The following is a 21341-nucleotide window of genomic DNA, read 5'->3' on the forward strand; positions in this document are numbered from 1 at the left end:
CACTGGGCTTATGTTTTCCCAGCTCTCTCCCTGTGACACATCACAGTTGTGCATTTTGACCTCCTGCTACAAACGGTAATCTGGTTTAAAGTATTGGTTACCATTTCATAGGTCGTGGCGGGTGCTGACATAAGGTGCATGTGTCTAGTTCACAAGAATCCGAAACATCTACTACATAGTTGCCTTCTGCTGCAGATAACAGAAATCAGTTTAGCCGGATGATCCTTTCTAGGTACCCTTATCCCCTTTTTATGTTCTCTGTTGCACTTAGAGAGATAACAAGGTGGCGAGTTTTTTCCCCAGTTTTGAGCATTATTGATCTTTCAGCAGCTGTATCTTAAACAGATTCTCCCATATAGAGCTTGCTTTTTTTTCTGGTATTGTAGGGTTAGTATAGACTATAATGGTTAGAAAGTTTCTTCTTGACAGGGATTACTAGAGAGATAAGGCCATGAAGATTGATGTGGTCTACTCCCTTTCAGGAATTAAAAAAAAATAAATTTTGTCTACTCCTTTTCAGAACTGAACACTCTTTTCACGAGACAGATGCTATCACCTCTATGTGCTTGTAAACCACGCATTGCTCTGCAGTTTGTCCTGGCAGCCTCCGACCTGTAGTTGTGGTTTAACTCTGGCCAGCAGCTCAGCCCCACACAGCCACTCTCTAACTCCCCTCCCAGCAACATGGGGGAAAAAATTGGAAGGCTTAAAAGCACAAAAAAAGACTGTTTAATACTTAAAGCAAAAGATGTGTATGCAAGCAAACCAAAATCAGGAATTCCTTCACTGCTTCCTATCAGCAGGCAGGTGTTCAGCCATCCCCAGGAAAGCAGGGCTCCATCACACATAACAGATACTCGGGAAGACGAACACCATAACTCTGAAAGTCGCTCCTTCCTCCTTTTTCCACCAGCTTTTATTGCTGAACATGACGCCATATGGTATGGCAAACCCCTTTGGTCAGTTGGGGCCAGTTGTCCCAGCTGTGTCCCCCCCAACTTCTTGTGCACCCCCAGCCTGCCCACTGGTAGGCTGTGTGAGAAACAAAAAAACACCTTGATGCTGCACAAGCAGTGTTCAGCAATAACTAAAACATCCCCATGTTACCAACACATTTCATCACAAGTCCAAAACATAGCACCATGTAAGTTACTACAAAGAAAATTAACTCTGGCCAAAGCCAGTACAATAATTATTTGTTTGACTGAAGCTTCTGCAGACACTACAAGCTTTGCTCTCTGTCATCTTGACAGGATGGCTGAGTCTTTGCTGCATAATAACACAGACACTGAATGATAATATTCATGGTGCTTTAGTCACTGCAGGGAGCAAAAGATTGTCACTGAAAGAGAGAAACAAAGGAAAGAGATTACTGTCATTAAAAGTCAATAAATACAAGAACCTTGTGAGGATTCCAAAGCAAAGGGGAAAAATACAAACAACAAAACCCCCACAAAAGCAGAAGAGAAACGTTAAGAAATAATAGGTTAGAGTCATAAAGCAAAGTAAATGCAGTCATTATCTATTTACTCCCAGGATAGAGCTCCAAAAAAATTAAACTAAGTTTTGATTAGAAGTTAATTATCTGGGTGCAAGTCTATTATGTACATAAAACCTGTATTTTGGTTGTTTTTCATAGCAGCCTCTTTCCAGTGAAGATATCCTTGGCTGTTGAAGATATAAAGGGGAATATAGCCAGAAAATCACTGTGTGCCTCATAGAAGAGTTAAACTCTAACTGTCCTATGATTTCTCTCTATCACAGTTCCAAAATAACTCTTCATTTCTCCATTATGGGCAAAACAGCTCGTATCACTAAACAAGGCCAAAGATGCTAGCCTAGATGATGTAAATCAACAATGGACATCATGGAGGAGAAAGGGCTTATACTGGTATAACCTCAATTTAAGCAGTACACATCTGTTTAGTTTGATATTGGCTATTTACTTTTGAGCACACTGCAAATATCACTGCCACATTTCTTAAGATCTCTGCTCCAGGCCTGGCGTTGATTCTCACACCAACTGGCTGTCTTTTGAAGCTGCTGGCAGTACGTTTCAAAGTCCAGATTAGTCACAGAATGGAAAGTGTATCTCCCAACTGTTCACATTAACTAATGTCATTCTTCTGGGACAATCTGTGGCGACATTATAAACATGAGCATAACAGTTTATACGTGTCACCAAAACTCCAACCGGAATAATCGCAGCCTGCAGTTACTAGGTTAGCCAAAGGTCCTCACCTCCCTTATGACTGAAGTGCACAGTCTGCTGTTTGCCCATCTTTCTAAAGCCATGGGGCTTGAGTTTGGTCAAATTTCTACTTGAGTCATTTGGATTCTTTTGATTCCTTCAAACAGGAGTTAATCAGATCCAGCAGACTGTGGGAGACATGCAAGGATAAGATTCAGACATCTTTTTTTCGATGCCCAAAGCAGACTTCAATAGCACAGGGAGAGAAAGATCATACTTCAAAGAGCAATAAAGTCTTCTTTGTGGTCACAAAATTTTAACAGGTCACAGTGTCACAGGTGAGATTTTATGAGAAGGGCAACTTTTATTTAAAAAATTATATCAATTGGCATTTTCCTGTCAATTTAGCCAGAAAAACTGCCTCATCAAGGAATCCAATGCAGAGCAAATGAAGCGCAAAGGAGGCAGCAAAGGCACAGATCCAGGATGGGAGCAACACCACCTCTTTGGGCGGCAGTGATGTCCTAGATCTGCACAGCAGCCTCATGAAACCTCAGGAGAAGGCAGGTGTTTGTCTGAACAGCCAGACCATCACCTTACATCACCTTACAGCTCCCAGGCAAGGCTGTGAGACACCAGAGTCAACACAGTAGCCACGGCCAATTTAATTTGAAGTCCATTATTTGCAAAGTATTCTAGAAGTTGGAGGCAGGGAGGGCAAAGCGCTACACTCAGACAGATGCCTCCAAAGCACGGTAGGGATTCAGGCTCGTCCCATGCCTGGTCTTTCCTAGTCAGTGCTGACTGAGCCAAGAGAAGCACTCACCTTGCTTTGCTGGCTCCAGACTAAATCTGACTCTGCTGCTCTACAACACTGTGCTGAAGAATAACGCCTATGGTTAAAGCCCCAGTTGGTGGTGGAGCTGGGTATCAGACAGAGTCTGCACTATGCCTGCAATCTTTCTGTAAACTACCATTTTGAAGCAGTCCAAAGCAAAACTAATTTCTGGACTAGGAAGGATATGTATAATTTGTGACTCAAGTTTCCTTGCATTTGTCTTCTGCACACCACTTTCTGACAAATGACAAGAATTGTAATGTTCCTTATTGCCCAGAAATTTCTGAATTAACATTCTCAAACCTCTAAAAACAGATTAGCATAATTACAAAGCTCCTGTTTAACTCACTGTCACCTTAATCATTAAAAAAAAATACTAAAATGAAATGCACGTGTTCTTTAGTGTCCTCAGAAAAACTTAAAACTCATTTTACCATAGCAGCTGTTGGGAGAGGAAGCACTGAAAACAGTCTGAAATTTGGGAAAAACAGCCCAGCGAGGATCAGGGAACAGGCACTTGGCAGAGCTCTAGCTGGTGCTCAGCACGGCTCCAGCCCTGCGAGGGCAGTTGTTCCCAATGTCCTGGCTGAGGCATCCAGGAGGAGCCACCAAGACTGCTTTGGTCAAAATGAACTGTGAGTCATCAGCCTAAATAAAAGTGCTTTGCTCACCAGCTTCTGTTCGCTGTCAGGAAGGACTCATCAAGCAGCTCTGACAGCAATGCTGAAGAGATGAAAGCATCCAGAACAGATGGAGGATGAGCTCTCCCATCAATAGGTTTGCTTTGGGACTGTGAGCCCCAAACTCGAAATGCTGAGCCAAGTTGGTTTGCTGTATCTGCTGCCCAGCACCATGCTGGGCACTGGGGCAAAACTGCCACAGCCACCTGACTCCTTCCAGCCTTGGTAGGAGAAACCCAAGCAGGGTCATAGAGACCTGCCAATAACACAGCACTAGGAAATTAGGCTGTTCTGGGACCTAGAGTAGTGCCTGGTGGAAACCAGACAAGCAGGTCACTCCTCAGGCTGGCTCAGAAAGCTGCATGCTAACTCCAGTCTTTGGACTACTCTCCCACCCAAGGCATTTGTTCCAGACCTGCTGTCTCATCCCCTGCCCCTTCTATATTCAGAGGTATAAAGAGCTCCACGGCTCACTCCCACTCTGCTTGCAGTGACTGCTACATTTCCCTAAGGAATTTGAGAGTCACAGTGATATAAACATGCTTATGGTACTGTGCGAGGAGACAGGCAAGGGGTAAGGCTCCCCTGTACTTATAATCCCTACCTTCAACTAATTAGTGAGTTCCCATGCAGCTGCTGATCTTTCTTTAACCTGGAAGCTGCAGTTTATATAAATCGTGTGCTCATTTCACACCAGACATCTTTACATCTGCAGGGACAGTCGATGTTTGGCAAGGCAGAATGGATGTATGAGGTTGTAAAAAAGATATGGGTGATCCTTTCTGACTAGTGCTCTGTTTTGCTTTCTCATGTCAGCTTCTCATTCACACTAACACTAATCAGAGCACAACCCCCAGCAGATCAGACCTACAGCTCTGGCAGAGCCTGAAAACTTGGGTGCAAAGATGGCTCAGCTGAGAGTCCTGCATTTATATCCCAAAGACACACATCCTTTTCTAGCAGAACTTAATTAAATAGGGTCTAAGCCACGGAAATGCTGCTGGATTCCCAACAGCAAAGCACCACCAGAAGAACACGCATCAGTGCTGGCAGCAACTGTTTGCAGTGCTGCTTCATTATAAGCTTTGACTTTTGGATTTCCTATGACCGATTCAAACAAAGTGCATTTGAAAGGCTGAACAAAGTCCTCTTCCTAACTTGATTTATAAGGGCTGAAAATAACACACATTTCCCACCTAAGAAAGTGGTACGCATGTTCTCCCATACACATTCCCCCAGAAGATAAAGGGCACTCAAATTGTGAACTCTCAAATCTGACGGGTAAAGAACAGCACAATGAAATAGTCAGTGATTTGATTGCAGCAAACAATTTTGGAAGGAGGAGCTGGGGGGAAAGAGGAAAAACTTTTCACCATCGTCTTCACAGATGAGTACAGCAGCAGAGCACTGGGCAAGGATGTGCTTGTCTCTGCTGTCCCCGTGCTTGGGGACCACTTTACTGATTAAGCTGAAACAGTCCATAGGGGAGCAGACTGCAGCATGAGGTACCCTACAGAGACTGAGAAAACGGCATTAAAAAAAACCCTACAAAACACTTCAAGTGGAAAAAAAACAGGAAGGTTTGCCTTCACCTTTAGAAGTTTGGTAATATCTGGTGGTTGCCTCTTGCAGAAGAAAGCTGCTCTGGTTGAAACCTGTGTGTGCTGTGGCCATGCTGCTCTTTTGGTTCCCACCTGCACTCCCATGGACACCTTGGCTTGCTCTAGAGCTTTCCCTGATTGAAAACCGTGGTTGGAGATTTCATTGTTTAAGTGCTTAAAATATCCTGGTGAATGTTTGTAGGATGTGCCATGAGAACTCTTTTCTCTAGTGGCAGTGCCAGCTGAAGAGGACCTCACTGTTTCTGGGGTGCTTCCTCAGCTGAGGGACATGGAGAAATAATCTTCCTCTCCACGGTGGCAGCTCTCTGCCCTCCTGCACGGGGTCTCACACAGCACAGGGGCAGCAGCTCCCACGGTGGCAGAAGTACCAGCAGGGACCGTGCTGCCCCTGGACTGAACCATGCCCGCACCTTGCTGAGGTTCGGTCACGAGACATCAAGCCTTTAGCAAGGCAGGGTGAGTTGAAGCACTGAGGGCTTTCTCCTTGAACAGAATGAGCTAAAAACAAAAACTGTGGCATTTCACACAAAATCTAGATTTCATATATTCAATATAAAAGGCAGTGCAGAAAGACCTCACAATGATGCGTTTAATCCCTGGGCTTTCTCATCCCACCTGACAGCGGCCACCGCTTGCCGCTGGTTAGACCACACCAAGGATCAGGTTTCCTGGCTGCACATACTTGCCACCTGCACGTATGGCCTGTGACAGGCTGTGATATATTGTCACGGGACAAGAGGCCACGGATCCATCTGAAGGAGCTGTCAACATTTTAAACCTCAAATATAGAGCCGAAATGATTTATTACCACAACCCACGAAATAAAACAATCTCTGGAGGTGAGTGTCTGGGCAGCCAGTAATAACTCCAAGTTTATTAAGAGACAGGCAAAGGAGGAAAAAGAAGCAGAAGTGAAATGAATTCCCATCTCCAGCTCAGCTTCTGCGCTTGCACAGCTACACACCGTGACTACACACAACAGCCATGTGAGCTACCGAGTTACAGAAGAAGTATCACATCCCAGCCTTCATTGACTGTATCAGAGAAGGAGAAAAGAGCTGGGAGACAAAGTCAAACCAAGATCAATACTGCAGTTAATAATCTCAACTAATCTTGCAAAATATTTCTGTCCATAAACAACAACATTGGAAATAAATAAACAAACTTTGAGAAGCGCTGAGGGAAATAAAAAAGGATTAAACTGAAGCAATTACATACACTTCCCATTAGGCAGACCAAAGCCACATGTGGTGGCTTCTTATGTTCCTTGTTCCAGCAGATGCAAAAATACTACAATAATTTTAGTTTGTCAGGAAATTCTTCAGGTAACTAAGTACATATTTCATCAGGTTTTACTGCACCGTTAAACACACCCATGTCCCCTGACACGCAAGGGCTGAGACAGCTGCAGGAGCACGGGATCCTCTGCTGCTGATTTCAGAGGCGCAGTTCCTCCAGCAGCATCCTCCAAGCTACATCCACGCCAAGGATGCCAAGGAGAAGTCCTACCTCCATCCTTTTTTTCCCCACCACCGTGCATTCCCCCTGCTGCCCTCACGCCAACAGCTAGCGCCAATTAGCCCAATCAGGCACCTGGCAGGAGAATAATTCCAATTTAAATAAAAAACAAGGAAATGTAATGCCAGCACAAGGAGGCATTATACTGCACAGCCACTTAGACACAGGCACTTTAACTTCTTCCAGAGAACTGCATGTTTACAGATGTCATTTAGTGCTTACTCGAGTGCCATGGATTTCCCTAATGCGTGTGTCAGAGCCACTGATCCCATGTGGAGGGCTCTGATGCCCACGTGGCACTGAGGCAGCTGTGACCAGCAGCCTAGCCAAGCCCCTCATGTTTAGGGGCTCTTGGAAGGGGATCTCATTCTTTCACCTCCTGAGGGTCTGTGAGGCTAAGGAGGCTGAAAAAGAATTCCCCAAAAGCAATTCAGCTCAGCTTTCTGGGGTTGTTTCCAGGCAGATGAGATCTGATGCAGTTCTAGTCCCTTGTAGAGGTAAAAAAGAGCGAGCTTGTCTTTGAAACCTAACAGAGAGGATGAAATGGCCTCAAGAAAAAGGGAAGAGGAAAAAGCCCCTACATCAAGTCCTGAAACTGTGCTGACCACTAAATCACAGCCAGGACTGCCCATTTGCCGGGAACAGAGAGAGAAAATGCTTTCTGATATTTAAAAAAATGTAAAATGTGAAAATGGGGGTGCACAGAAGAATTTACCTCTTGGGAAAATGAAGGTTGGCAGCAACTCACAAACCAGAGTTACCCATTACCCGCTCCAAAGCTGCAACTCCACAAGTAGACAGAAGCTGAGAAAACCAGTCTTGCCCACTGACACCCAAGCAACACTGAAAAATTATTCAGGTCTTCTCAGAAAACTACTAGCCTTAAAACACAGAAATCCTCACACAACCAACCAAAGAAGTACAAGAGCAGGGCTGGGATGTTTTGCAAGCAAACCAAAAAACCCACCATGAGGTGCAGGTGGGTGTCACCATGCCAAGGGACTTCCCTCTTTCTGCCTTCCCCCAGCCCCTCTGCAAGCACTCCCAGCCCCAGGGCCCTAACTCCCAAACCCACAGTAACCCCTGGCTCCTCACTCTTGTCTCCCATAAGAGATTCCAGCTCTGGTCCTGGAAACCACCACAAACAGCCATCAAGCCAGGAGTCCACTCCTGGAAACCACCACAACCAACCATCAAGCCAGGAGTCCTGCTGCTCCTGGGACCTGAGCACAGGAATTCACAGGTTTCCTTCCCTCCAGGAACACGGAGCTGAGAAATGCCTCCTGCCATCTGGATATCCACCCAGTAGCAAATGCAGAATTGAGAGGGGAAAGGTTTTGGGACCTTCCCCAGGCTAGGACCTGCTACTGGGCTGCTCGCAGAGAAAGGAGGGCAGTTAGTTGCAAGCTATTTTATGCACAATTTATACCAATACCTTGCATCGTAAAAAAGTAACTTGCCTCCTATGCAGCGAAAAACAAGAATGTTGAGTTTCCTCCCATGCCTCCTAGCTTGTGAAGCAAAAAGCAGGGAAAAGGTAAAGGGTTTAATCAACCTCCAATTTACTTTTATTGTTAGCAGATGCTTCAACTTGCTAGTTCTCAGGGGCCGCCTCAGTCCCTCGTTTGCAGTTGCCCAAATCCATTGTCAGCACTGACAGCAACAGAAACACGGATGACAAAAACCAGCGATGCTCCAGAGCAGAACAGCACAGGGCTCTGCCCAGCTCCTACTCAGAAAGGACCGGGTGGAGGGGGAAGCCAGGGCAGTGAGGGCTGAACAACAGGGTGACGAGGGAGCAGGTGTCAGCAGCAAACAGGCGCTGGAAGGGGGCTCTTTGGAGGACTAGGGGGAGAGGCTGAAATAATTAATCCTGCTCTCCCAGAGCCACTTCTTGCTGGACCCCAGCATGGTTCTGCACGGCAGGCACTTACCTTGTGTGTGCTGTACCAGGGGCTGGAGAGGGGCCCGCTCCCAGTGCCCGGACCCCCAAAGGATGCGTTCCAGGATGCCCACTCCGAAACGGGGAGGATGCCCATGTCCCTGCCCTCAGGCCCCTGCTGCTGGCCATGCCATGCCCTGTCACACCAGCGGGTCCGGGTGGCTGTGAGGGCAGGCGAGCAGGAGTGGGACGTGGCACTCACTTCCTGGTGTGGGAGAGGCTGCTCCTGTGGGTCACTCCGCTCGCAGGTTTGTGGGGCCAAGGGCTGCAGCTGCTGGTGGGTACCAAGAGACCCTCAGCTGGGGAGTATTTGTAGCACAGGAGAGGAAGGGGAGCTTGACAGATGGTTTTGCTGCTCCCTCCCAGGGCATTCAGGTGCCTTTTTTTTTTTTCCTCTCTCTGACTTCCCCAATGCCCCACCCTGCTCTGAAAAGGCAGCCTGGGAATTTAACTCCTTCAAATCAGTGCCCAAATCTAATGGTCAATTATTAATTCCTCTCTGCTAGGTTGCAGGAGTTGGAAGTTGTCCCCATATGCATACAGTCACTTGCATAAATTCTTACTTCTATCACGTATTATTCACTTTAAAGTGTTTCCTGAGTAGTTTCTTTGCAGAGATTTCAGGTGATGGGTTTGTTCCCTGGCTGTGGCTTTATCCATTCATTCTGTTAGTTTTTATTTGATCATTTATGGTGTCCTGGGGAAAACAACAACTAAAAAAGCTCCTTAAAAGGGAAAGTAGGAGTTAGCAAGGTGGGAGCTTGGCAGAATTACATGGGAGACAGAAATAGGCTTCTAGAGAAGCACAGACAGGAAGAATTAAGCCACTGCATCTTCAGGCTCTGGACAAGATCACTGCTTGCAATCCGGAAAGCTCATACTGTACCTTGGAAGTATTGGGTTGTATTACTTTATCCCATTGTCAGCTGAGCTTGAAAATGTCCAAAGTCATGACAATTAGAGGAGCAGACAAGGTCAGTGGGCAGTTATTCTACAGCAGAGTTTTCTCCTGCTCTCAAGAAGAAGTGGGATTGATTGCTTGGCTCCAGTGGGACTGATGGTCCTACCGTCAGCAAGATGCATTAAGAGATAAGTGAACATGCAGAAGAGCAGGTGGAGACTGAGCTTCCAGCAGACAAGGAGATATGATAGGTAATAGAAATGAGCAGCAGCAAAGTTGGCTGCAGAGAGAGAAATGAGGACACAGGCCCTCAGAGTGGTTAACTTGTTAAAAAATGGAAGGAACACACAATTACAGGAAAGAAACTGAGGTTAAATTAATACTCTCCTTCTTGACTACATAACCAATGCCTGCAATACCCACAAGAATGTTATTTGAATCCAGCCAGGTGATACAGGAAAGACAGAAGTGGCAAGGTAGTGCTTCAATAAATTGGTGATATAACACCCCAAAACACAAAACCTCACCGTATAACAAGAAATGTTTTGTTCATGTGTGTGGCCTAACTTGAAATACCAGTTTCTGTGATCAAAGCTCCAGTGAGTCCTCCGTAAATACTGGGGCTAGCTGCAGCCATGTATACATAGGTATACTGGAAAAAACCAGCTCCAATATTTCATGGCTATGTAAATTGCTGCAGACTATTTTTACAGCGTTGCATAATTATTCTCCGGAGTTTAAGCTTACATTTAAAATAAAATAAAAAAAAAAGTTTCCAGGCAATTTGGGTTATGGTTGCAAAAAAGGCCTTTAAAGTGGAACTGGAGTGTAAACTGCTACAGTGATATTTGCCCGGTCTAGAGAGAGTTGAAACAATAGCTCAGAGGGAAGTGTGAATGGACCCATTCTTCTAACTGGAGCGCTAAACTGGAAGTCTGCTGACAATTTAAGTGTCAACATCAGCTACTTCAAGGCAGATCATTTTAGCAGAAACACCAGGCTAATGTTCTTATTTGTCATCCTCAATTTGCACTTGTTGGATAGCAGATCCTGGGGCGAAGAGGAAAAGCAGCAACTGGTTGTCAAAGGTTGCGGGGCTGAAGAAACTTCTCCCATTCCCCTGCCTCCTTCACCTACAGCCACCTCTGTCCCAGCTCAAAATGGGGAGCAAAGAGGTTGATGCTTTGCCAGGCTGGGGAAGATGTTTTTGGTAGCCAAAAGCCACAGCAGTCCCTACCAGCCTGCCAGTGACCTCTGCAGTATGGTTCTCTGTTGCCAAAAATGCACAAACTGGTAAGAGATTGAAAAGGAGTGTAAGGGGAGTGGGAGGAGAGGAGCAGCCCGAAATATCTCTTGAGGACAGCTCTGGTTGTTTTGCTTCATTCTTGTTGGTTCACTGCCTAAAATAAAAATGTGACTGTGGTTTTGTCTTGCATAAGAAAGCTATTGGAACAGGTTTTCTGTAATGTTGTCTACGTGGAGCCATTGTTGAATTGCTTTTCAAGTTGATCTAGCAGTGATGGATTACTGTTTCACACTGAGCCCAGATAGTGAGCCACTCAGACACTGAGCCCACTCTGTCTAAACACAGCAGGGCCCCTTATGACATCCTTTATTTATTAAAAATCTCTGATTGTCTTGCATGTATAAGAGTCCAAAGTTATTTAACCTTTCTTTACATTGTAATCCAGCCCTTTTTAGAAGGTAAACAGCATTTTGGAAACTATTTCTCCTCAGTTACCACCCTCCATTAAAAAAAACAACTCGGTATGTGCATTGCTGGTTTCAGGCAGAAACTGATGCTGAGGTGACTGAAAAGGTACCGAAGCTCTTGGGACTGCCACTTAAAATATTCTGAGGGTACGCCCCATGAAGTAGAAGCAGAAGATGGGATCTGCAGGATGTTTTGATGGGGAATATTAATTCCAGTTTTCAGTGGCGCTCAGCTGTGCTGGAAGCTTCTGCCCAAAGTCAAGCTCTGCTTGAGTGTCCTTCAAAGTAGCGGTGTCCTCTGCCAGGTGCACCAGTAGAATAGACCAGAGACATTTCAAAATCATTTAAATATAAGGTGTTTCAGTGGACACCACAATACATTAACAAAACAGCACAGCAGAGATCTGGCACCAGAGTCAGGGACACATCACTGGGGCCATTTTCAGAATGCACCACGTATGATTCCCTACATGTGTATTTTTGGTTATTGTCCTTGTTGTACTGTGGGGAATCTGGGGTAACTCAAGAAATACCTCAGGGAAAATATCTCCAGAAAGGTGACCTAACTTGCTATTGCTGGGTCAGTCTTTTCTTGAGCCTGGGCAAAAGCAACAGAAGTAAGGGTTTTATTTGGATGCGGCGACTGACCCACATCAGAATCAGGACAGGACTGAGCCACCACAATGCCTGTGAGTAACACCTTGCTCCCTCTCGGCAGCACACAGCAGGAGGTAATACTGGTGAGGATGGAGTAGATGCTACTTAAGTTGATTGCATTGCTAGAAAATCTCAAGGATGATGAAACTGAGTCATTTACGAGATGGCAATCTTTGATTTGTCCTGTTCTCTTGCCAGTCATTTTAGGATAGAAAAGAAGGGGTTGCACAGGCTGGGAAAAGACATCCACCTTCTCTAGTGGCTCCCATCAAGGTGTTATCAGCTTGGGTTACTTCTGAAAAATAGAGACACAAGAGAGTACTGTGGGTTTTTATTGCGTGGTTTCCCTTACTTTGATGCTGTATTTCTATCTAATACTCTTTCTCCAATCATGATAATGTTCTTCTGTTGGGTCACAAGGGGCTTTGCAGACTGCAATGAGTGCTTTGTTGACCTCGGGTTCAGATTATCTGGGAAGGTACTTGATCCCTGTGTCTCCCTGAACTCTGGTTTGTCTGATAGTAGGACCACATAAACCAACAGGATCATTATGTAGTTTTCTGCCTCTAGTTGCTTTAGCCTCCTGAAGTCATCCATGGATAGCTTGACCTGACACCAGGGTCACTTAATTTCAGATACTCAAGGCACTTGGGTGTCTGAAGAGGAAACAAGAGGGCTGTTCATGTTTGCTTGCTCATGTCCCATCACTTCTCTGGGCTTATATTTCATCACTGTAGATGAAACACATTCTTAGCTGCAAAGAGTCCGCATCCTTGACTACTGACCTTTGTCACAGCTACCAAGACACCCTAACCCAGAAAATGAAAAAGGTTTCCTCCTCTGCCAAATAGGAAAACAGTCCTTCCTCTAGTGTACCTAGGTGTTTCTACCACCATATGCTCTCCACTGTGAGGACAGAGTCCAGGTGATGGGAAGATCACTGCTGGGACAGATAGTCCCAGCTGGGTGATACAGGAGAAAGGTGAAGACCTTACTTTGACCTGCTGCTCAGAGGACATGATTGCTAGTGCCAGATTCGTGCAAAAAGTGCTAAGATCATGCAGGATGATCAGATGTGTTTCTGAGCTAAATGTCTACCAGCAGACTTTTGCTGGGTCAGTTACTGTGTGTAAGGCTGAACCTGTGGGCTGGGGAATCTGCCTGGGGTGGGTTGCAGGCAAGGGTATACTGTGGAGTGTTAGCGTAGGACAACTTGTGGAAGATCTGTACAGACAGTCTGATGATTTGTACAAGCAGCTTTCATCTCCCTTCCCCCAGCAGCTTTACAAGTCCATGGTGGAAGTATGTACCGCTCCATATGCTATCAATTACAGTCCTGACTGGAAGTTGCTTTCCATCCTGAAGTCTACAAATGTACAAAAACCAGGAGTCCTGGAATCAAGATGTACGTTACAGACCTTGGAGAAGGCTTTTGTCCTTCCTTCCTGGATGATGGAACAGTGAGAGATTTGTAGACTTTGGACAGTTTCATTTTTACCTTTTAGAATCTACCAATTTGGGCTTAATCCTGATCTTTTTAAAATCAATGGCAAAGTTCCCACTGACATCAAAAGAGGCGGCCTGAGCTCTCAAATACTTTAAAGAACAATTTAAAACAAACAAACCAAAGATGGATAAGAATTGCATTTTCTCTCTCTATTAGGCATGCAACTTATTTTCTCCAAATGTAAACGTTACCTGGAGAGCTAAGCAGCGATGTGTTTTTTATTATTTCTTTAGGAGGCTGCAGTACCCAAAGTATATTCCATACATACTTCTTCATTTAGGAGCCAAACATAGCTATGTAAAGTGAGCAGCTTGTTTACAGTAGGCCCTTATGGCTTGCTATCAAATTAGTGGCAAATCAGGACTGTAGTAAACAGAGGTCAAAGATCAAACCGACAATTTCACATAAAATTCCAGACCATGTACACAAAATTTAAAATGCAAAATCTTCAAATCACAAGACCATCAACTGCTCTTAAAACTAATCAAAAGCAGGATAAGGACTGGAGGAAATGAAATTTAAACATGATTTTAATCCAAATTTTAATGGAACAGCTACATCATGGATATCCTTTAAACCATGACAGCTGACTCTATGCTACTTATTCTCACTTGCCATGAAACAAGGTTTTGGTACATCTCACTCGCTGTTCATACATGCCATTGTGCTTCTTTTTCTCCAATTTGAAATAAAGATAAAATCAATTACGGGAGAACTGTTACCACCTAAGACTTTACGGTGGCTCTGCTCCTGCTAAAGCCCATGGTAGTTTTGCATCACTCCTTTTTAGTGCAGTGATTCTTCTGAGTTCAGAATGAGGAACAGTAAGATGCCATTAGCTCCATTTTGTGCTGGAAGGATTGTGTTTGAACGCAGTCAGGTCCCTTGGCTGATGGTCCCTTCCTTACCTGGAGGCCAGTGCCCCTGTAAGTATCTCTCAAGTGTTGCAGGACCATGCCAGTCCCAGAAGTGTGTGTCAGACTAATCTCCCGTCTGAAGTGACCTGGGAAGAATCCTGTTTCTGGACCCAACCAAGGGAAAATAAGAATGCAGAGTGCTTAAAACCGAAACTTATTTGTTTAATGAAGATTTGGTTACTGAATGCCACCAGATGTCAGCATACACTATATGATTAAAAGCAAGTGTCTAAGACCTCTGAGAAGCGAGCAGCGATAAAACTGCCTTCTGTCTCATGGAAATGATGTACTGGATCAGCTTTGCTGCGGGAAAAATTATGGCAGGGATTAGCTGAAATAAATTGCCTGTGAGGTGTGGCTGAAGGAGGTGGGCACACGGAGTGGTTGCTGATGACTTAGGGAAAAAAATACGAGTAGCAGGAAAACCATGGTGTGATTATTTTTCTCCTGACGTACTCTTTCCCATTCTGGCAAACACCAGAAAGCCAAAGCTGTCCTTTGGATCACCTAATTGAATACCTGCTTAAAACAAGTTTTAAACTATGATCTGTGTATGAGGGCTTTTTTTCCCCCTACTGAAGTCAATGACACAGCTCTTCAGAATAAGGGCAAACCTTTGGGAACCTGAAGTCAGGCTTCTTCCCTGTCTCTTCTTACCTGCCTTATGGCAGGACCAAACATGCCTGGTCTACGTCCTGATGGCTTGACAGTTTACGTTTTGCTACAGCTGGGCACACATTTTACATTTTCCTTTTCTTCCAGTCATGTGCACCTTTTAAAGCAGCTAAAGTGGCAAGGCTTTGTAGCGTAGCCTTGGCCTGAAAGACCCTTTCAAAACTGTTTTTCTTAATGAACATGTATAGAGCTGAAGCCATTATTCTGCCACTGTAAATTGTGACCTAACTCTGCCACTGTCCACACACACCCCAAGGAGTCAGAGAACACTGAGCTATCAGAAAGTGCAAGTCTAAATAAGATAGCCAGAGCCCAAGGGACAGCTGAGCAAGGTGATGTTCCTCTGGAGCTGGGAGTCAAAACGCCATACAGCTGAGTTTTCCAGCACGTCTTCTTTTTCCTTCTTGGAGATTTAATTTAGTTTTGAGGATTTTGCTGTGTTTGGCTGACTTTCTGGGTGTGCTGCAGCTTTGGTTGAAGGTCCAGTACAATAGCTCCAAGTGCACTGGCACCCCTCCAGACTTCACAGCCGTGGCTACTGTGCTGCAGCAGATAAATTCTGCTGCAGGCACGTGCTGTTGTCACCACGCACCAACACAGCAGGTCTGATGCTTTGGGGCAGCTTCAGAGGTCGCACGTTCGTAGGGAAGACACAAAAAAGCACAGTGCTTCTGGACACTATCAACGCCGTTGCCTACGTGCTGTTCAGCTGCTTTGCTCCTGCTCAGCCACTCTGGTGCCTCCCAGAAGCATCAGATGTTCCGTTCCAGAGGCACGTGTGTGCAGACCATCTGTGCAGCAAGCTCACCGCACGTGTGTACGCAGAAACATCGCGGAACGTCAGCCAATCCAAGGGCAAAAAAATCCATCAGGTCCCTCAATCTCATCCGTGGCACGAGCTGGAGCAACCTGAGGATGGCTCTGTTTGCGTCAATTGAGTCCCACCTAAAGAAGGGCACATCCTGCCTGTGTCTTATGTTAGAGGCCTAGCAGTAAGGCTAGGAGACAAGTAGCCATGAGAGTGCCTGAGGGGTGCCTGAGTGCCTTTTTAACCTGGCTGTAGCTATAGTTTGGGGAATCCCCCCACCTTTGAAGGGGATAAGGCAAGCACCTCGCTTCAAATCAGTGGAATATCCTTAAACAGGATTTGGGTGCCTATGTGCCTTTGAAGATCTGACCTGTGCCTCAGAAACCTTATTCCATTGAATAGCCCATTGACTTCAGAGGAAGGAAACTGCATATTATACAATCTGTATTCCAAAACCACAGTGAAACCAGCCCTGGAGCCAGATGCTTTATGTATTACAGCCTTGACAACACTTACATGTGGTGGCAGTGAACTGAAACAGAGTATGATAAGGTCCGATCTGGATTGGATCTGTTTGGGAAAAAAAAGAAGTGATTTAAAAATAAAAATTATGGTATTTTGGTAAATCCATAAAATCCCTGCAATATTAAACATAAAAACTAAAATAACCTGAGGCAACCTCCAGGATAACTGGACTGAGAAAGCACTGGTTTCTTCCCTCCAAGAAATAAATTGTTAACATGAATATCACATGTGTTTGTGTGTGTGAGAGTGTACTGGGAGCGAGAGAAGAGCTCAAATATGTTTAATAACCAGTCAATTGATATCACAAAGCTTGTATATACACAGTATTGCTTGTTAAAATATTTGGGGAATTGGAAACAATCTTTCTTCACATTACAAAGGACAAAATCTTCTCATGCCTTTGCGTTTTAAATTAAGATTCAATAGGTTTATTTCCGTAGAAGTTCTGTTTTCATAAATGTACCACTTTGCCTTCTAAGAACAGATAAGATATTCTGATTATAAACTAGCTTTTATAAATGCCAAAGATCAAAGTCCAATGTTTTTTGCTTTAACTACAGCAATACTCACTACACTGTTTTGGAAATGCTGCTTTCATCCTTGTAAAACCATTCAAGCAAACAAAACCTGTACAGATCTTCAGAGATGGAGATAAACTCTTTGGATTATTTGGACAGAAAAACAGTAAATAATAATAAATCAAGAACATGGTGATAGATTTCTTTCGCAGAGAACATCTTCACTGAGGTGTATTGACACAGATGTTTCCTGAAAGGGCAAGTAGAGCTTCCTGAAGCATTTGTTGCAAAAATGCAGATGTTTGCTTTGGTGAGGAATAGTATCACAGTAAAAGTAAACAGGATTTTTCAGGGGTATCTGGTGGGGGAGGGGAGGCTACATTTTATTCAGGCAAATGATGAATTTTAAGAGCTTCACTGAAGAAGCAGCTAAGTTCATTACTGGAGAAAACACATTTTGCTTGTGATTTGGGGTTTTTTTAGACAGTTTTGTTAGAATGCATATTCAAGTTCTTAAAAACAATTCATATAGATAATACCTCTATCAGGGATGCTCCATGAGTTTTAACTTCCTTTAGGGAAAGTATTTCTTTTCTTGCCAGAAATTAGGTTCCTTATTTAGAGTCTATAGAACATTCCTTCCTGTATTTATTATATTTTTTACCATATCATAATAATTTTAGGATGAATAGCTATTTTATTTTTTTTTACCTCGGAGTGCATGACAGTGTCCCTTTTTCAACTTAGACATGAGGAACTGATCTTACTTCTGAAAATACCTTTTTTATTATTAGAAAGCCATTTGCGATACAGAGTTTACAGACTGTTTATTATAGTTTTGAACATGATGGAAAGAAAAAAAGAACAGTATAAATTGAAATCAAGCTCTACCAGACAAGGAAACATATTATATAAGGAAAAGATTTACAGGATTTCAATCAAGAGTGGCTTATGTGTGTAACACATGGAGATGTTTCAGTTTGGTTGTTGCGGATCCTCCAATTCCTCATCCAGTCTTTGCACATGTGGAGTAAATGGATTCCACCCAAATCTCAAGCATGCAAGGTTTTCCTTTGCCCTGTAATATACTCTCCCAAGCGGAATAGGTTTTGTGGGTTTCTCCTAAAGGTCGGTGATCAAATCCCAGATGCATGTGTGGGTGGGGAGAGCCCATTTCCAGTCCATAGCGGAACAGGTTTTTTCAACTATTAGCAGAGTTTCATGCACAAACCTACTCATCTCTTTATAAATCAAATGCAGCAATTCTTGTTATTTAAATAAGCACGGTGTGCACAGATACCTTAACTTACTGCCACGGTTATATAGATCAGCTTTGTATCCACTAGTTCGCTAGCGCAGGACACGTGTAACTGAAATGTATGACAGAAACTGTGGAGATTGGCTTTATAAATAGCTGAGATACAGACAGAAACTGTAAGCCAGAGGGGATTTTAGGTCTTTGACATTTTGAGGAGATTTTATTTTTTCCCTTTTTCCTCAAGGGTGATTTAAATTCTCTTTGAGAAATGGTATTTTGGAGTTTGAAGGCTTTAACAGGTTTCCCTTAACTTTATACATTGGATGCAAGCTGTGTTTGCCATTTCAGTAAAGTCTTATCTCATCCCCCTGTCTTTTCTATTTTTGTGTTATCCTTCAGGATGAATCTTTTGTATGTGTACATCCTCCCTTTTCCCCTCTGTCCTGGGATATGAGAATGGCAAAGTAGGAATTACGCCATTAAGGCTGTGGTTCTGAGATTGCATTTATTTTACCTGTACAGCTCCTGAGTCTGCTACTTTTGAAAATCCAAATGTATACAAAGACTACTAAAAAAAGAAGAAGAAAAAGATGTTCTAATTGCTTGCTAAAAAGATTGCAGAATTCGCTTGGGAGACGAGAAATCCCAATGGACAGGCAGGCACCACACCAATGTCACGACCCTTCCCGGTCCAGACACGCATGCCCATCCCTGGTGGCAGGAGGGAAGAGGGATTTGGAACAGGCTGTCTTTCAGCTTTCAGCTAGGATTGCTGCATGGCAGCTTCTGACACAGCCTGCCTGGCACACTGCAGAGCTGTGCTGTGCAAAGGATGGGGATCGGGTTGGACTCTAACTTTCATGGGCTGAAATAACCTTTAGCTGTTTTTACCTTACCTGTCACTGAATGTGAATTTCCTATCATTAATTAGCCATCATAGCACTGGTAAGGCTGCTTGGAAAATGAATACTTTTTTTTTTGCAGTGGTGCCTTTTCTTTTAATAATTTTTTTTTTATTACACCTAATAAAAAGCACAACTCAAGCTTGGGTTTCCAAATGAACATTTGAAAATTGTCCAGTAAGAAACATCTTGCCACAGAAAAGGCAAAAACGAGTGAAGAAAAGCGAATTTTTCATTTGAAAAATTTCAATGGAAAACATATTTGCCAGGCATTTCAGCTTTTGTAGGTCACCCATCAGCCTCAGATATGGCTTGCAAGTGTTCCCTGTGTAGATACATCAGTGGTTTAAAATAGATTGTTGCAAGTATCAAGCTTTTGTAATAAATTCGCTCAGTACCAGTAGCTCAATTTTATGTTATTTGAAGATGTGAATACAGATTCCTCTAATCCCCATATTTTCAACAAAGGAGGCTGTATTTGGTGTCCATTACTGTTAAAAATTTGCATTCCGGTAGCACCTACAATTCCCCAGCACAGACCAAGGCTCCAGTGTACAAACATGACAAAGCGATAATTCTTTCCCCTAATAATGATTTTCACATGGAGACCAACAGCAACTTCTCTTTGCTCTGTGCAGTTTGATTCAATGCTCCAAGGTACTGAAAGCAGCTACTTCCAAATCTTGTTAGATCTCTGCGTGCGGTCGCATTCGAAGCAGTTTGTTTGTTTAGGATTCCCCATGTGTAGCGTACCGTCTGGTGGTGCAGGCTTATTTTCCAGCACATGCTGGTGCTGCTGAACTGTCAGAGAGAAATTCCTTCCTTTGCAAATGTAGAGATTTCTTTGAAGTGGCTCATTGTGAGCTTCTTCTCGGTAAAATTCTGTGCGATACTAACCACAAGGGAGAAAATACAAGGGAATTGAAAGGGAGGTAGTTCTAAATTAAGTAGAGAGAAAGCTCCTGTAGGGATGGCTCAAGTCCTGTGTCCCTACATAGCCTAAACTCATACCCACAGTTTATTCTTCCTATTTATCCAATGGAGAATAATGCTAGACAAAGACTTTCAAGTGACTAGAGGTTTCACAGGCTTTCGTTTTGGGTAGTTTGTACAGCAATGCTTCATGGGGACCTGGCTTTGTAGGAGCTTTGTACACCTCATCTTGAAAATATTATCACTTTGAGGCACTCCATCCAAACACCAAAGGCTCTGAAATCACTATCTGCTTTCCACAGGTCCTTTAGTGCTGCAATGCAGACTTAAATAACAGAGATGTATGAGTATGAAGCAAGCCCCGTGTGTTGTGCTGAACCAAAAGAGAGCCCTCTGTCCAAAGTGGTCTTCCTGCCATTTCCGATGTCAAGGAATTTACCGCCTTTCAGTGGTTGAAATTTCTCAATCCCAAAGGTAGTCTATATTTCCTCTGCTCAACTCTCAATTATCCAAACTTTGTCCTTAAACAAAAGCTGATCCTAAAGGACATGACTGGTCCTGAGGTTTCACAGATGACTTAAAGCAACCTAATGGGGACTGCCACTGGAAGGATTTTCCTTTTCTCCAGATCCCTCTTGCCTCGGCCCTGGACACACACTCCTTCCCTCCTCTCATTTCATTTCTCACAGTCCTGCAGCCCTGTGGAAAATCAGAGACACCAGCTGATCTGGCTAAATTCTTTTTTTTTCCCCCTTTGTTTTCCCTCTGGGTTATCTTTATAGATTTTCTGCTTACAGTTACCCTTATCTTGATGTAAAAATCTCCTACTTCACCCTATAAAATGTGCACACACTATGCCCAGTATGCAAAAATAAATCCTTATTTCAAGTTTGCTTAAGAATCTGAAGCAAGAAGTCCCACGACCACCACCCCTCACCAAGGCCCTGTGCAAAGCGATGGAGCACGTGCACAGGGTGTCTGAAGAGACGTGAGCTGAACACTTTGGCATGACCTGGGAATATTTAACCTAATCTGAAATACAACCAACTATCCTTTGGTATTTAACTTTTCCTTATATATAATTAAACCTTAGGCTCCCATTTAAATTTTAAATTAACAGTTCTCATAGGTGCTATTTTTAATTTCTTCGTAGCTGCCTAAAGGCAGGAAGCCAATGAACCCTTGCGTTTTGGAGCAACTGAATTTTAAATAGTGGAGCCTCAAAGCCTGCACAAT

At 43.8% G+C, this 21341-nt stretch overlaps 1 protein-coding gene across 1 annotated transcript in view; it reads right to left on the reverse strand.

The window, feature by feature from the left end:
- The window catches only part of NIPAL2 (NIPA-like domain containing 2), a 53547-nt gene extending 44382 nt beyond the window's left edge, over positions 1–9165 (reverse strand). The window contains exon 1 of the mRNA XM_014965162.1: positions 8784–9165. Coding sequence (XP_014820648.1) covers positions 8784–8888 — 105 coding nt within the window. The 5' untranslated portion in view covers positions 8889–9165. The remainder of the gene's footprint in view (positions 1–8783) is intronic.
- Between the last annotated feature and the right edge of the window lie 12176 nt (positions 9166–21341).

The sequence above is a fragment of the Calidris pugnax genome, unplaced genomic scaffold (genome assembly GCF_001431845.1).
Source record: "Calidris pugnax isolate Ruff unplaced genomic scaffold, ASM143184v1 scaffold41, whole genome shotgun sequence".
NCBI classification, from domain to species: domain Eukaryota; kingdom Metazoa; phylum Chordata; class Aves; order Charadriiformes; family Scolopacidae; genus Calidris; species Calidris pugnax.